Below are 15,987 nucleotides of genomic sequence, written 5' to 3'. Positions count from 1 at the left end.
GAGCAGAGCCGGTGTCCCAGCGGGTCACCCCTCTCCTGGGGAGGTGCTGCCTGGACACTCGCAGTGCCAGACAGCAAGCTGGGGGCTGCCACAGCCCTCCCTTCCCGCCCCCTCCCCGCACACATAAGAGCTCCCTGCTTCCCCACCCGCTCCCGAAATCTCCCCCTGACCACGAGTCGTCCCCTGAGCGTGGGCTGCCTGTCGCAGGGTGGTGCGTGGCAGCGGCGCAGATCCCGGGCCTGCAGGCAACGAGCCTCCCTGCTGAGAGATCGTCCTTTCCAGGGGAGGAACACACCGAACAACTTGGAGGTCAGGCACCTGGTAGCCAGAGGCAGAGATTTGAATTATGAGTATTGATATTTTTTTTTAATATCTTGAATTATAAATAATTTATTGTGATTATAATGGGTATTGGGGGAGCGGGGTGTGTGTGAAGACTGGCTTTGTACCAATGTGCAATTAAAAAATCACCTATATGGTTCCTATCAGAAAAAGATATACGAAATAGTGAAAAACTACAGAAGAGGGCCAGGAACATGCCTGGGTAGAGCCAGATAATCCTACTTCAATTTACCGAGGGGGTTAAAAAATAAGAAGCAGAGACAAGACAATCGGGACTGAAATAAAATAAGAGCTTGCACTAACCCTTTTTAGCAAAGAAGCTTTATTTTTCTTAATGAAGAGATGAAGTGAACACGTCTCTGCGATATACCTCATGCGATGGGAGAAGAGGTGGCAAATCGAAAGCCAACACCGCTGAGCCGGCCACGGCAACCTCTAACATCTGGAGGTAGCTTTAATGCAGAATGATGAAATCTCTCGTCAAGTTACACGCCAAAGATGGCTGCTGTTTTGAGGAGAGAGCCCCAGCAGCAGGCTCTATCCATTTAACGCAGACTGCTGCTGTTGTTGCTAGGCTGCAAGCGGGATGTACATTTATAAGCAAAAAAAAAAAAAAAGTATCTTGTAGTGTTGCCATGATTTGCCTTCTCCAGCGTTCAATTTGTTTTTATGATTGCAGTAGGAAAAATCATAGTGCCGACAAAGATTTTTTTTCCTTGCGATTTAAATAGATATTTACTGGTAGAAGCTGCTCTGGGGAAGGAAAACTTGGCAAGTGGCTTTGTTAACATTTGGTGTAAGTACATTGCATCATACTTCTCCCAGTCATCAGCTGTGCTGCTTCTTTCAAACTGTGGTAGCAAACGTAGTGCAAACAGAGGAATACCATTGCTTAATGACCCCGACAAGGCTGATATGTGCTCTTTTGCCATCACGTAAAAATGGTTTCTTCCCTTAAAAATCTATTAGTGCTTCTCATTTGAACTAATTATACTGCCGTGATTGACATCCCTGGGGAACGCATTGTGTTCTTTTCTTTGCCAGAGCAATTAAAATACGGGTAGTAGCTGGGTTCGCCTTTCCGCTGTTGCTTTGCCAATGTGTTGTAGTTTTAAAGTAGAACAGGTCACCTTTTACTAACCAGAGGGTAGTTAATTTCCTGTCTTTTGTCCTAAGCCAACATAGCAGCTGTTGTGGTGGGCATTGCTCATGGAAAAGAAAAATCTGAGTTTGTTCAGGCAACGGAGCCCCAAAAAGCACCAATGTGTTATTTGAGGAATAAAGAGGCCTAACAGGATCCCTGAGTATTTCTCTATCAAAGCAGCATGGGAATTGCTTCAAAAGAACTCAGCTCTGCAAAAACAAACAAGCGGCCATGGGCGCTTTGGTTTATAAACACGTGAGAGGAAGAAGAGAAGCTGTTCTTCTCCCCATTTTATAGCAGCAGGTACTTTTCTCAACCTCAAGATCTTCCAGCCTACATCTCTCGTTTCCCAGAACAGGGCATTGACAGCTGGACATCAGGCTGTTAGGGGACTGCTGTGAAGAATGGAGAGCTAGGGGCCTAAGCGTGTCAAATCTTTTTTTTCTCTTTCCCAGTGAATCTGCACATGAAACATTTTCAGCAACACCTGGCTCTAACTTTTGAACTGTTCCTATTCTTTAGGATTCTGGTAAGAAAGAGGTACTGCTGCTACTAATTTTCCTGGGTTTCAGGGAAAAGTCTCACTCTCATCTTTCAAAAAAGGAACTCTTAGTTGCCTCTAGGAGATTCTGTGAATCATGATCTGACCTGAGCGCCTTTACATCACCTAAAGTTAGGGGTCTAAGTCCTGGTAAAGGACGCCGTACAAGTTGCACCTTTCCTTCAGCATTTGTGTCGGCTAGGTTACTCACTTGCCCTCCTGTACACAGGCTGGTTTGAATTCTCTTTTAAGCTAGAGTACCCAGCGTGTCCCATGCTTTCTAACAGAGGGTTGCAGTTTGGGAGTTGGGCACCAAGAAGTGAGATGTCGCAATGTTCATTATCACAATTGTCTGCACTGCTTTTGGACGTAGACTTCTCTTCAGATTTCTTCCTCCCCCAGCTCAGCTTTTGCTGACTTTCTGAAATTGCATGCGAGAGAGGTGAAAGGCCGCTCTCATTAATAGAGTCCACTTCTGTAGGGGAAGGTGCAGGAGGCTACAATCTGGACTCTGACCCAAATAAAAGCAAAAAGCAACAGAAAATTCTGTATAGAGAGTGAAGCAATACCCTATTTGGTACCCAATCTAAGGATGTTTGCTGAAGGATCCTCACTCAAGAGAATTCAGGCATTTGTATCTGTTGAGGAAAGCCTGCTTCTGGGGTAGTTCTCAGGCGAGTTTCTCCCACAAATCTTCTCTCTGACAATATCGCACTCCTGGCAACCTAAGCTGTCTGCATCTCTTGAGGAACAGACATTTTGCCATTAGGGATGCTTCTTGACTCAGAACAGTGACTGTAGCTTTAAAAATGTGTATTTAGATCAGGCATGGAGAACTGGGTTCACAGTTATACCATCAAGAAATTTCTTTTCCTATCACTCTATTCCCAATTTTAGCTTAGATACTGGAAAAATTAATGACGTACCTGACAAAGTTTCTTAATTGTGGAGTGGATTTTTTCAAGGCTTGGGTTAAAATACAAAGTGTTAGTAACATAAGAAAATATAAATGGTTCCAAGGAAGGTAGCAAAGCTGCTTTTCATCATTCGTGCACTGCTGCATGAGTTTAAGTTGTCCAGAATTTCCCAGATCGTGTGCCCATCTGGATTATTCAGTCATGCAACAGGCTTTAAAATAAATGATCAAATGTCTGGGTTGTTCAAAATTGAGTGGTATGTTACTGTCTGAAATAAATTAAATAGTCATTGCTACTCTTTTGGCTATTGCTTTGGTTTGAAAAGTGGTTATATGACCTTCAATGTGATGTTTAAAACGTGTACTTTGAAAAGGAACAGCAGAGAGTTGAACTCCTGACAACTTCTGAGTCTGCATTTTGTAGAATTGCTGCAACTGCTGTTGTTAACCTTTAAACAAGGTTTAAAGTCTTCTACTATTGCTGGTTCTGTGGCAAATCTGAACGTAGCCTTTGTACTAAAACTGTTGATCAGACTTTGTGCTGTTTTCTATGTAATTATTTTTTAGGAGAGACCACTCTCACTTATTCTTAAGCCTTCTTTCTCCCTCCAGTTAGTATTAAACATTAGACCATGAGCTGGCAGGTGATTCCATCTGATCAGAGAGGGCAAGAAATTTGGGTGTGCTTGGTACTGGGGCTTCCGGCTCAGTTCAATGTCACTTTCTGATTGAAAGTACGGGATGAAAAAGATAGTCAAAGAATTACTGATTGGAAATAAAGATCTTTGTAGAAGGTTATTAAAAATGTGGAGTTGAGAGTTTCTCTTCAGATAAACAACGACCTTCGTTTTAGCAGTCAGTGAGTTCTACCGTGCTTTTTAGTTTGTTTTTATTTTCTGATTACTAGGGCTGGGGGAGCATTGGGGAAGAGAGATGTGAGGAGGCAGCAGCAGGGAGATTTGGGGAGAGAGTAGTAGAGGAGAGGCTGGCAGTGAAATTTGCTTTAAAGCACTTGGGAAGTGCAGTTTCACACAGCGGTGTCCTCTCTGATCTGCCATCTGTATCACCGTACCTAATTGCCCCCCGATCTACAGAACCACGTCTTCAGCCCGACTGTTGGTGCCAAGTACATGGCAAGCCACGGCCATTTCTTTAGCTTGACGGTCATATGTTTATGAAAAACTTCATGAACACACCATTGCAGTTATGAGTCTGAAAATATGCCTTGGTGCATGGGAAGAGCCGCAGCGTGAAACACGTGGATAATCAAACCTCTGTGTCAGTGCTGGGGAGCTAAACAGTGCCAAGAAACGTTCCTGGTCACGGCAACGTGGTCCCCTGTATTGTTAACTTGCTGGAGCGCAGCGTGGAGCAGTTTTGCCCAGGACAGCTGATGCTCACCCAGACAATCCGGCAGCATGAGGGAGGATTTAGCTGCCGTTCTCCATGGGCAGTTTGGATACAGCCGCCCTAGTTTGGAAGCTGAAAGGGTTTAGTAATACGAATGTGCCAGAGAGCACAGTCTGTTCTTTATTACTGGATTAATTTACTAGTGTGGACTATTACCAGCTTCATGGTTTGCAGGTACAAGTGGTTCTATTAAACACCTTTCTAATTGATCTGTTTGAAACACCAAAAATATGTATTATTTCCTTCCTTACTGCATATTTGCCATGATAGATGTTAACTGTCTGCGTTACGATGTTGTCTTTTATCCTTTCCAGTACTGCTGATCCTCCCGATGAGGGAGGATGACCTCAAAGTGACATTTCAGTATGGATTATTACAGTTAACTTATGTGTTTGTAAAATTAATGTTGTTTCCCAAATCCTCTGTTAATGGAGTTGTTTGAGGAAGAGAGTTGTTTCAAGGTTACATTGGGTAATTTTGCTGCTTAGCTTTCCACCTTAAAATTTAAGGTGCTGTTGATTCAAAGTTTTGTCCTATTTCACAGGTGGTCCCCCCCTCTGAATAGCAACAGGTGTGGGAACAATAAATTCAGATGTTTATATATAGGCACTTAGGTAGCTGTTGAAGTTTGCCTTCATTAGTTGACTGTAACAAAGCAAACATTTTTATCTTTGTTCTAGAGGATTTGTGCATTTACTTTCCAGTCCCTTTGCAAACTTTCTACTTATCTCAGGGTTCAGATGGATTTATTTTAATTTGATTTAACCCAATTGTCCTTTATTTTTTCTTTACACAATTTTATTATGGATATAGGGATAATGATAACTTAAAACTTGGGCACACTTAATGTATATGGAGAATTATATCACTGAAGGTAGTGGAGTTACACCCTTGACAAAGCATTGTAGTTAAAATAATAATTAAATCTTAAATAGTTTTACTACAGTGCTTTTGTTATTGAGTATTTGGATGGATTATGTGAACAGCAGCACCCCTCTAAAATTGTATCTGAAAATTAAGGTGACAGCTAGGTAAAGTACTGTTGCAGCAACTTAAACTGAGGGTGTTTTACCTATTTCTTGCAGTTTTACAGTCTCACTGTTTAAATCAAAAATAAAATTTAAAAAAAGCCATACAGTTTATGATGATGACTACCTGGCTGTTGGATAATATATTGATGAAACCATTTTTGTGCACAGTCACCATTTTTACTTTATAGTTGGATGTTTTGTTTTATAAGAGGATCCCTTTGAAGTACATAGGCATTTTATTGGCTTATGTTTTTGCTTTATGGGATTTATTTCCCTTTTCAGCATTTACTAATAGGGGCTGATAAGTCATGAGTAGCATCACACAGTCTCTTTAATACAAGAGGTGGGGCTTTTATTCTAAAAAGACTTTGCTGGGAAACTTCTAAGTTTTCAAGACAGAAATTCACTGGTTCTCTTAGGCAGGCACCATTGTAACAGATCTGTGACTCAGAGTCCCGAGACCAGCAAACTCAGCAACCTTTTTTACTTCACTGCAAGTTTTATGTGTCTCCAAATTATTTTATTCCAGCGTCTGAACTTTTTACACTCCCTTGTATGCATGACATCTGTTCCTTCTCTGTGGGCATTGGTGGTCGGTCCCTGCCCACAGTCTTTATGATTTTTATTTTAAACTTAGTTAGAACAGCATTATTCCTATGTATATTCTTAAAGTGCAAGTCGATTATGTCAATCGCATCATTTAGAAGAAAATGTTTTTGTGTAGCTGTCACATAAAGTTTTAATCCCTTTTTGCATGAGATCTACTCTTTTACAGACTGGACACCTGTCCCGTCCCCCCCCCGTCCTATGCAGGATGGGAGGCTATATACTATCCTTTATCTTTATTAAGATTAGTAATATTAAAGTCAATGTTTTCTGTTACTATCTTTCTAAACAGACACAGTGATTTCAAGCGTGATCTTTTGTTGTAGCGCATGCCAAGGGTCCTCCATTAATGTATGTTTTCCATTTTCCTGCTAGTTTGCTTTTTGCTGCTGCAGCACTAACCCTGTTTTGGTAGATTTACAAGGAGAAAGAAAAACCAAAGCATGTGCTGACATGCTTCTGCTAGCTTAGTCTGGCTAGCATGGGTAACAGCAGTGCGAAAGGCATGGAAATAGGAGTTTTACCTTGTGCTGGCAACCAGAGTGGTTATGTGTTGTCTTTGGGGTGCTTTCACTGTGCTAGCATGTGTAAGACTCTGCTAGCATGTGTAAGACATGCAATGTCTTCTTCTGCAGGGAAGACAATGAACAGCCACCCTGGCTGCTCTCTTACCCCTACCATTTAGATCATGTTAGCTCTTTCTACCATCAAACCTTTTTTTTGCAATGTAGACAAACAAGGACTGGAAGTTTTTCCGGTTTACAGCAAGTTAGGTCTCTCTTGCACCCATTTTCTTGGTGTGTAATGTAGACTTTCAATCTCTTGACTCTGACAAGCCGAAACATTTAAAATTATCTATGCTTTATGTTTCTTGTTCATTGTCTTCCTTGCAGATTTAAGGCTAGGCTTCAAGATTTGCATTACGCCTGGCTCCTCCCCATCTGCAGATCCTGAGCTTGAGGAAAGTTGTAACCCAAGGTGGTCGCTGGTTAGTCTGTTGAAGGAGCATGGGAGTGCTGACCTTTCATGCTCCCAGACCTTCCACTGTGCCAGTTCAACATACTAATCTGGGAGGCTGAGCTGGCCTCTCTTTTCTTTCTGCTGCATTAGTTTTGTGCTAGGGCAGTAAGTTACATCAGCACACATGGTTCAAGGAGCATCAGAGTGGACACAGAGCAGATCAAGTGGGCAGGGGATTAAGATAGGACGTGAAAGTGGTAAGTCTTCTGTTTTCTGTAGATCCACCTTTGCCAGGGTAGGATAAATGAAATGGAGTGAAACAAACCTGAATTGAACCATGAACCATCTGCAGTGAAGGCAGATCCTTATTGTTTAGATTTCTTATTACTAAAAGACTTGTTTTTGTGGACAGAGGTATCGTAAGTATGTAAAAACAGTTCACAGACAACTCAGTAGTATATAAGCTAATCAGAGTGAAAAACAAGAAAAGAGCTTCTGTTTATGGACTGCTTTATTAAGCATTCATTAGACAGCTTTAAACAGATTAACATAAGCTATCCTAAGCAGTTTTTAATCTTTCTTAATGAAACTGATAATTTAATTATAAAAATATTTAAACTTGGACTTTACTACAAATAAGATACCAATAGGGAAGCACACCTAGAATGACTTACCAGCCCTAATGTACAGATTTATTTTATTTTTTTTAGTGGAAAAGAATTTCTGAATAAATGAGTTCACCCTGCTTTCATAGGGTACTGGTTTGCAAAACCAGCAGTTACCATTTTAGGCCAGAAGATGGTCTGGTTTTTCACAATCTATCACTGTTTGCGGGAGGGTGTCTTTAATGTGTAGTACTAAGAAAGGGAAAAGAAACCTAAGAAGCATCTCCTATTCAGACGCTCTGCATGAGCACTCTCTTCTCCAAATCTGTCCTGAGTCTTTTTTCGTTTCCACAATCTGTGTTCATTCTGCAACATGCCTGGTGAGAAATGTATCACATGAAAATAATCCTACTAATCCACAGGTGTCTCCGCGTTGTGGTGTTTTAACCTGTTTCATAACTGTGGAAGTACTTATAGCAAACAGGAACGTGGAATAGAGAAACAAGAATATTCAACTGGAAGTGAGGGATGAATTCTCTGCTTCTTAGCCAGCACTTTTCCATCTCTCGTCGTTACTTTTGTGAAATAATAACTCGTGTCTTGCTGTATCAGCAGTACTTAGAGCACAGGTCAGGAGGTCTCGGTTCTGCTGTCATTTGTGACTTGACCTGTGGTCTTGAGCCAAGTTATTTAATTGTCTGTTTCTTTTACCTGTGTGTGGGGAGAAGGATGCTCCTTAACAGTGCTGAAGGGCTGGTAACACCTCTAAATGTCTTTGGAGGAAGCTGCAAAAAGAAGTAGTATTAGATTTTACTGGTCTAATGTCGGTTGTTTATGATTCTGATACAAATGCCTTCATGCTTCAAGGTTAGCTTAGTAAATGATACATTGCTACGGCACCTTATTTTCTTAAAGTTTGTAAGATTTTGTAAGATTTATTGTTTCACTTTAGGGAAATCCTCTCTCAGCAGATAGTAAAGACCTTAATAAAAGCTGCTGTACAGTAATGAACTTAACAGTGAGGGAACTGGGAGTGCAAGGAGGGGGAAAACATTAGGTTCCCCTACTGTCTAGTATCCTGGGAAGCTTTAGGACCTTCCCTAACTTGATGGTGAAACTTTAAGATCTGAGGGCAGTTGAATCACAACTATATTTACTGTAAGTTGGAGCAGCAGTGCTGATGCTCCTTGTATACTTGCTTTATGCTTACTTATTTGAGTTAATGACTGTAAATTTTAATACATGAACAAGCCTTTGGAACAACGTTTTTCTTGAGGTCTCTTGTACCAAAGGAAAACCGAAGGCCACTAGGGAAAAGTGATGTAGTGAAAGAGCAAGAAAGTGAATTCAGTAGATCAGATCTAATAATATTAAATAAACTTATCAATGTTCATTTTAATCATTGAAACACGTATTTGGCAGCTATTTCTATACAGTAGCAGATCACCTCCTTAACAGGTAAAACACTATAGAGCGAATAGCTTTTAAATATTCATAACATTCACCAAATACAATCAGCATATTCTTCTGTTGCACTTCACAGTACCATTTTAATGTATTAAACTAAAATTATGCAATAACTTACTGCAGCAAATAGCTCATGTTCCATGTAGTATACACCTGATGGGGAAGAAGACACTGCGCTATGGGAGTCTTCATTGTACCCAGGGGTTCAGAGCTGCTGGCTGGGGTCAGTGCCAAGCAAACACAGCTTTTTAACTCTTGAGAAAGGGGTAAATCGAGCTCTGTGTGCTTGGTTCTGTAAGGTCGGTGCTGGCCATAAGAAGGTCTTAATTTTTGTTAGTAGAAACTGGCTTTATTTCATCATTTGTTCTGGTTTCACATATTAATACAGAAAGAGCACTGCATTGGATGGAGAGAGGAATAGAAAACCCTGGCCTTGTGATTTCAGATGTTCACGTGTTTTTAACAGTACCATTTTCTGGGGATACTTCAGTACATTTTCCTTTATCCAAGCATTCAGAATGATTTATGCTTTTGTCGAATAGCTGGGGGGTATTAATTACTGCAATAAAAGCTGTGAGAGCTTATACTGATTTGGGAGTCTTTGAAACAACCTTGCACATGATGACTTGGAGTAGAAACTGGGAATTTTAAACTTGTTTGGAAAGGATTAATTGAGCATTTAAGCTCTTAATACAGTTTATCAGGAAAGAGCAAAAGCAATCCTACTGGTGTCCTACTTGCAGCCTGTGCTGTGAGTTCATGATTATCCAGAATTCAGCAATATCTGGAGAAACACAGCTTGGTTTTATACAATTGCTGTCTACACTGCAAAGGCAAACAGCTCTGCTTTGCCAGTACAACTCTGAGTTTCCCCTGGTGTCAGGAAAATTTAGAGAGCAGGACACAGGAGTGTGTGTGGTTTCTCCACCTAGCTCATCCACCTCTCCCATCTGCTCTATCAGTTGCTGCTTTTTCCTGAGGATAGGTAATTCACAGTTTTGTTGAAGAGGAGGTCATATAATTTTTGTGTGATTTTTAACCAAATTGATTTAGCTTGTGTAAAATTCAATAATAAGATCTGTTCTATGGAATTGGAGATTATTTGTTCAAGGAAGAGTTTGAGTCTGGTGGAAAGCAGAGATCTTCCTTATTTAACGCTTTTGTTTTTTCACTGTTCTATCACAAATAATACAAGCGATACAAAAATAATATATAAACATCCTAAATGCTTTGTTTTGTTTTTTTCATTTGATGACAACAAACTCTTTGGGTTTTTAATAGAAACTGATTATTTAACTTAAAGAAACTTTAATTACCAGTCAATGTACGAAAGGAAGGACGTTTATTGAGTGGCACCAAATTAGGATTTTCTAATAAATTTTTAACAAACTTATTTAGTAACACTAGCTGAGATATGACATTTTCATCATTCAGCTGTTAATCATGCTGTGATTGTGAAGGACAACCCTTCATTATTATTTATTTAATCCATTCTGGGTTCTCAAAGTTCGGTGTACTAGCAGTAGGTTACTTTGCTTTCTTCGTTACCAAATGTGGGACTTTGCCTCGAATATTCAGCAGTGCTGAGTAGAATGCACTTGCCAAATCCTCTTTAAATATTGCTTCTCTTCATGTATAATGCAGTTGTTCTGTGCTTTTGCAACCTATCTTTACAGCTTTACAATCGTGTCTGGTGCTCAGTGCCACCGTGCTTATGCATCCACGGTTTCTATTGACTTCATGATCACGTGTAACATTGGGAAGGACTTGAGCAACCTGAATGTCACTGGCGGTCCTTTCTGGCAGACGGCATATCAGAAAATCAAATATTTCCTGTAATGTTTGTACGGTACACCATAAAATAGTATGTGGCCACTAGGTTTTCATTGTCATTAAATCACCATAATAATAACCACAGAAGTCCTAAATAGGAGTCCTGCTTGTGCTATTACATAAGCATAAAAATGCTAAGTCTGGGTAAACGCAGGGAAGACAGTCTTTTCCCTGAATAATTCCCACTCTAAGAGCAATTCTGACTGATAAGTGGTTCAAGGCAGAATAATTTTTACACAGTCCTCATCTGCTTAAAAAGTTGATTTCATGGTTCCTGTGAGGGGTGTTACAAAGATGTATAATCTTTTATGACTATGAGCTGATTTAGCTCACTTTCAAGAACAGACTTTTTGGAGGTTTTGGGGTGGGGGTTTTTTTGCTAGAAATGCTGCTCTATAATGTCTTCTAAATATTTATTAGTTTCCTCCTCCTTCCTGTTGCTCAAAGCTGCCGTTTTCGGGCTGGTGATGGTAAATAGGGAGACTTAAGCCTTTATTTCTGTAGAAGTTTACTTTTCCAAAGACTTCCAAATTTTTCCACTTGAGGTAGAGGAGAAGGATCATAGTTACATTTGAGAGATGGACAACAGCTTCTTCAGATTTCATGAATGGTCTCTCCTTTTTTCCCATGAAGTTCACATTTTTTATGATGGAGACACTTTACATGATTAGTTACTTTCTTTTTGTGATTTTTTTTTTTTCCTGTTCTACATCATATGAGTTTCATCAAATTGACCAAAATGACTCAGACAACTTCATGGTGTTCTTGAGTTAAGATGAAAATACTCTTCAGTGGCAGCTTACACCATATGTATCAGTTGTCCTCATAATGATGATGCTTTTCCTATTAAAACAGATAAAATGCTATGTGACATCATCTGTATATTTATAGATCCAATTTACTTCAACTATTTGAATCACAAGCATTATTTGGAGCATGGCTTTTTTTTTTTTTAACTGGCTATTTAATATGTCGCAGAAATTTCTCTTAAGAAAGTTAAAGTTCATATAGCTTGTGCTATGCAGGGACTGTCCTTCTTTCATTAGATGTTGAAGTAAACTTAGTCATCCTGAAGATTTTTAATTTTCTGGGCTTTAGGCCCCATAAATGCACAACTATGTTAGTTCAGTGCCCTTCACTGTAGTTCTTTAACCATCTTTGAAGTATCATTAGGAGATCTGGTCATGTGTTCATAATGTGGCAAATTGTTGCATTATATAATCTTTGTTTTGTTAAAACATGGATTTAGAGAAACAACATTTATTAAAAGAAATTGTTGGGTTTGTGTTCCTAATTTTTGTTTTGTTTTGCTATGCCAGAGAAGTTAACTGGATTTTATTAAATATTTCTTCTGTCACTGCACTTTATAGGAGCTCTTCAGGCATCTCTTGAAATATTTAATCTCTCCTTCCCTTCAAGACAATATTTTCAGCAAACACTAATTTATCATTGAAATAAAGCACACTTCTGATTAGTATATTGTTATTTAGTACAGCTATTTATTAATAAATTTTTATACTTCCTTTGCATCTGCCTCTAATATCTACAGATACTTGTACGTGTCTATGATGTACCTCTACCTCATAATCAGATTCTCGTACTCTTACAAAGATGTAATGTATAAATGTCTTGGGGAAACAGGCACAGAAACATTTCTGTAGACATTTAACCAAGTTCTTGCTTTTTTACTTCTATCAATACCAACCTCATTAAAACCCGTGATGATATCTGACATCATCAGCTTTCTGGATATATACTTGCCCCTTTAAACCTCAGTTCTGCAAGTTGGTTGGTGTTTGTTCTCTGTTTTTTACTCTAAGCATAACCGCTTTTCATCCTGCAGCTTATAGATACGTTCTGAAATAAGTGGAATTCTGAATTGCAAATTTTCATGTTTTCTTCACAGAGTTTTTGAAGATGTCAGCAGATATACCATTAAATATTAATATCAAGGAGCCCCGATGGGATCAAAGCACTTTTGTTGGACGAGCCAGTCACTTCTTTACTGTAACAGACCCCCGGAATATTTTGTTATCTGATGCCCAACTGGAAAATGCAAGAAAAATTGTGCATGATTACAGGTATGGCATTGATCGCTTTTACTGCTGGCCCAAAAAAGTCCATGTCAATGATAAGTACATGGTTATGTATTTAAAAGGAAATATTTAAAACACTGTATTCATTGCATCACTCTTTCTTCTTATTTCAGAGCTTGAAGCACTTTTTTTTTTTAAACAAATTTGCTAATGAATGGGGAAATTATGTCATCTGAGAACCCCTATTAAGTACTCTGAAATACAGAAGTGTCTAATTCTGAAAACAGTTAATATGACAACAGAGTTTAAAACTTCCTCTTAGGTGTTATGTTGTTTGAAGCAAGTAGTTTCTTAAATATTTGCAAGGTAAATTTTCGAAGTTTCACGCTAATGACTGCAGAGATTTTAGCTCTACGTTTTAGCTCTAAAATCCATTACAGGTTTGAGTAAATAGAAATTTGGTAATGGATATATCAACTCAGTCAACATAACCACTGCTGGGGGTTTTCACCAGTCCATTTAAAAGCTGAGGATCTACAAGCTAACTATGAGGCTAGATTAACTTAGTATGAACATCGCAAAATCCTCTGATGCCATACTTGTCACTGGAGGTTGCAGCATTTTATGATAGTTTTGCTTTTTGCTGTTGTCTTGTTTTGTTTTTTAACTTGTCCCAAGACAAGGTATTGTGGCACCTGGCTTGACAGAAGATGACTTGTGGAGAGCGAAATATATCTATGATTCAGCCTTTCATCCAGACACTGGTGAAAAGATGGTCTTGATTGGCCGAATGTCAGCTCAGGTACCCATGAACATGACTATCACAGGTTGTATGATGACCTTTTATAGGTAAGTGATGGCAATAAAACACATAAAACATTTGCCTACAAATTAGATGAGTGAAAATCAATGTTATTGTCAAAAGAGCATTTTAGAAGATTTATAATAAATATTTTAAAATGTAAAATTGTGCTTCCTTTTCTCTTCTCTCTCTGCATTCCCTCACACTGATTAATGGTTTCCTTTAGAAGTAGTTGTGAGATAAGCCCTTAGCCCCTCTCCTTCACCATCCCACTTTTCCTCAACCTGGGAAAGTTGAGTGTTCCAAAATCCCATCCTTGTAGGAGAGTTGTATGGAGGACAAAGAGGAGGAGATACCTGGGAATTTCTAACCTTAGAGATCTGGCATGTGGGATGTTCTGTCTGCCAAGTGAGTACTCGGTATGCTTCAGTCCATCAGTCATCAAGTTTTTCCAGCTCCTGTTTGATCCTTCCATTTCCTCAATAGTTCTTGAATCACCAATACAGTGAAGTCCACAGCAGAAGCCAGTGTTGCCTGCTAGTAGACTCCATGTTAGAAATACTTTTGTGACACGATGCTTTGTTAGCAAGAACTGGTGGGAGGTTCAGAGGAAATAACGATAGCGGTTTTGATGCTGAGATTTTACAAGTTCTTGACTCACACTCCAGAAAGGCACAGCCATTTTGAATGGTGCATATACACGTGTGTGTTTAAAAAGCAATCGAGAATATGAGTAAAACCGTCAGTACAGCTGCCCATTCACAAGCACTGCTTCCTGTTAACTGGCTGTTCTTTTATGCATGTTCTGTTATTATCTATCATACTTACAGCAGCTATAAACCTTTTCTTTGCATTATTGGTAGAGTCACTTAGATTCAAAACTAGGTGGTTTATTAGCCTGGAAGACATTGGTTTCTTTGGACCAAACCCTCAGGAGTGCAAACAGGATTGTGTAGAAGTCCTGGGATGATGCAGTGTAGCGTCCATCTTACTGCACGTCACTGGAAGAAGCAAATTCCTTGTTATATCTGTGAGGGCTCTTGGACGCGCAGTAAGGCAACGTGAGTCATGCCTGAACATCATAGCAAGCCTAACATCCTCTACATGGCAGTAGCAAGGAAACAGGAAAAGATGGGTCGGGAAGGAGTTGCACATGCACAGGAAGAAAGGAGGAAGAACAGTAGTAGTGACGGAAAAAATCTAGCTAGTTTATCACTGTTACTTCGGCATCTCATTCAGGTACTGGAAACCAGAGAGAATGAGAATACACTTTCAAATCTCCTGAATCTTTCAATTTTTTGCAATTTAAATAAATAACATATCTTCCCATTTCAGAACCAAAGCCTCATGATAGGCACACACCTTCTACTCTAGCGTCTCCTCTTTGCTTTCCTGCCTGTTACAGAATAATTGGTACAATTACTGCTTTTTCTTTAGCACTCTTGGTTTCCATATCAGCCCTCCAATGAGAACCACATTTCTGTTACCATTCCTGCCTGTGTTACTAAATAATTTAATTAAGTATAAGCTTTAAAGTCCTATGAAAAGTTACTTTAATGGTCAGGAAATAGTTTTCAGTAGCAACTGTTATTTTTGGTGGCCTGACTGAAATTCTGGTGGAGCAGAATCTTCAGTGGTTTCTCCACTGGGGGCAGAGTTTGTGGTCTGAGTACACAAAGAAACACTTTTCCCCTGGTATACTCTCCTAGCCTCCAACTATTTGTGGATCAGGAACTTCCTGATCCAGAGGTCCTTAGTGGATTTCTTTTTCACAAGTTTGTCCCGTTGTTTAAGTATACTACTGGTTTGAGAGCAAAAGCATTCATCCCTCCGCAAGACAGCCCCGTACATTGTGAAATAAATTGACTGTCACTTTTGTTATTTATCAGCATAACCATTTGTAAAATGATTATATCTGTAGTTTAACAGGGACCACATTAGCTTGTTAAATGGGGACTCTGACTTTTTTTCACTGCCCCCACACACACACACCCCCATGCTCACAAGTTAGCACCTTTTTGTCCTAAGACATCTGCATACTGGCACTGACATAATTTATGAGGATTCCTTGGAGCTCTTTTTTTTTTTTTTTTGGATGACTGGTCATCTGGTTCATGCTGTACTGAACCAGATTAATTCTGTGCTGTACCTGTGCTTCTTAAATGTGCAGATCTTTTCATGAAAATAAATTTTTCATTTTGGAGCTAAGTGTCTTTTTATCTGGTCCTACATGCAACTGAATGTTTTAATGTCACGGGGATTTATTAAAACAATGGCATCGTATTAGCTTTTTG

At 39.4% G+C, this 15,987-nt stretch overlaps 1 protein-coding gene across 1 annotated transcript in view; it reads left to right on the top strand.

Moving 5' to 3' along the window:
* Positions 1 to 212: 212 nt before the first annotated feature.
* The window catches only part of SFXN1 (sideroflexin 1), a 28,334-nt gene continuing 12,559 nt past the window's right edge, over positions 213 to 15,987 (top strand). The window contains exons 1-3 of the mRNA XM_009318468.1: positions 213 to 309; positions 12,762 to 12,936; positions 13,570 to 13,740. Coding sequence (XP_009316743.1) covers positions 12,773 to 12,936; positions 13,570 to 13,740 — 335 coding nt within the window. The 5' untranslated portion in view covers positions 213 to 309; positions 12,762 to 12,772. The remainder of the gene's footprint in view (positions 310 to 12,761; positions 12,937 to 13,569; positions 13,741 to 15,987) is intronic.

The sequence above is a fragment of the Pygoscelis adeliae genome, unplaced genomic scaffold, assembly GCF_000699105.1.
Source record: "Pygoscelis adeliae isolate BGI_AS28 unplaced genomic scaffold, ASM69910v1 Scaffold42, whole genome shotgun sequence".
Taxonomy (NCBI): Eukaryota; Metazoa; Chordata; class Aves; order Sphenisciformes; family Spheniscidae; genus Pygoscelis; species Pygoscelis adeliae.
This window is presented reverse-complemented; position numbering and strand designations above follow the sequence as displayed.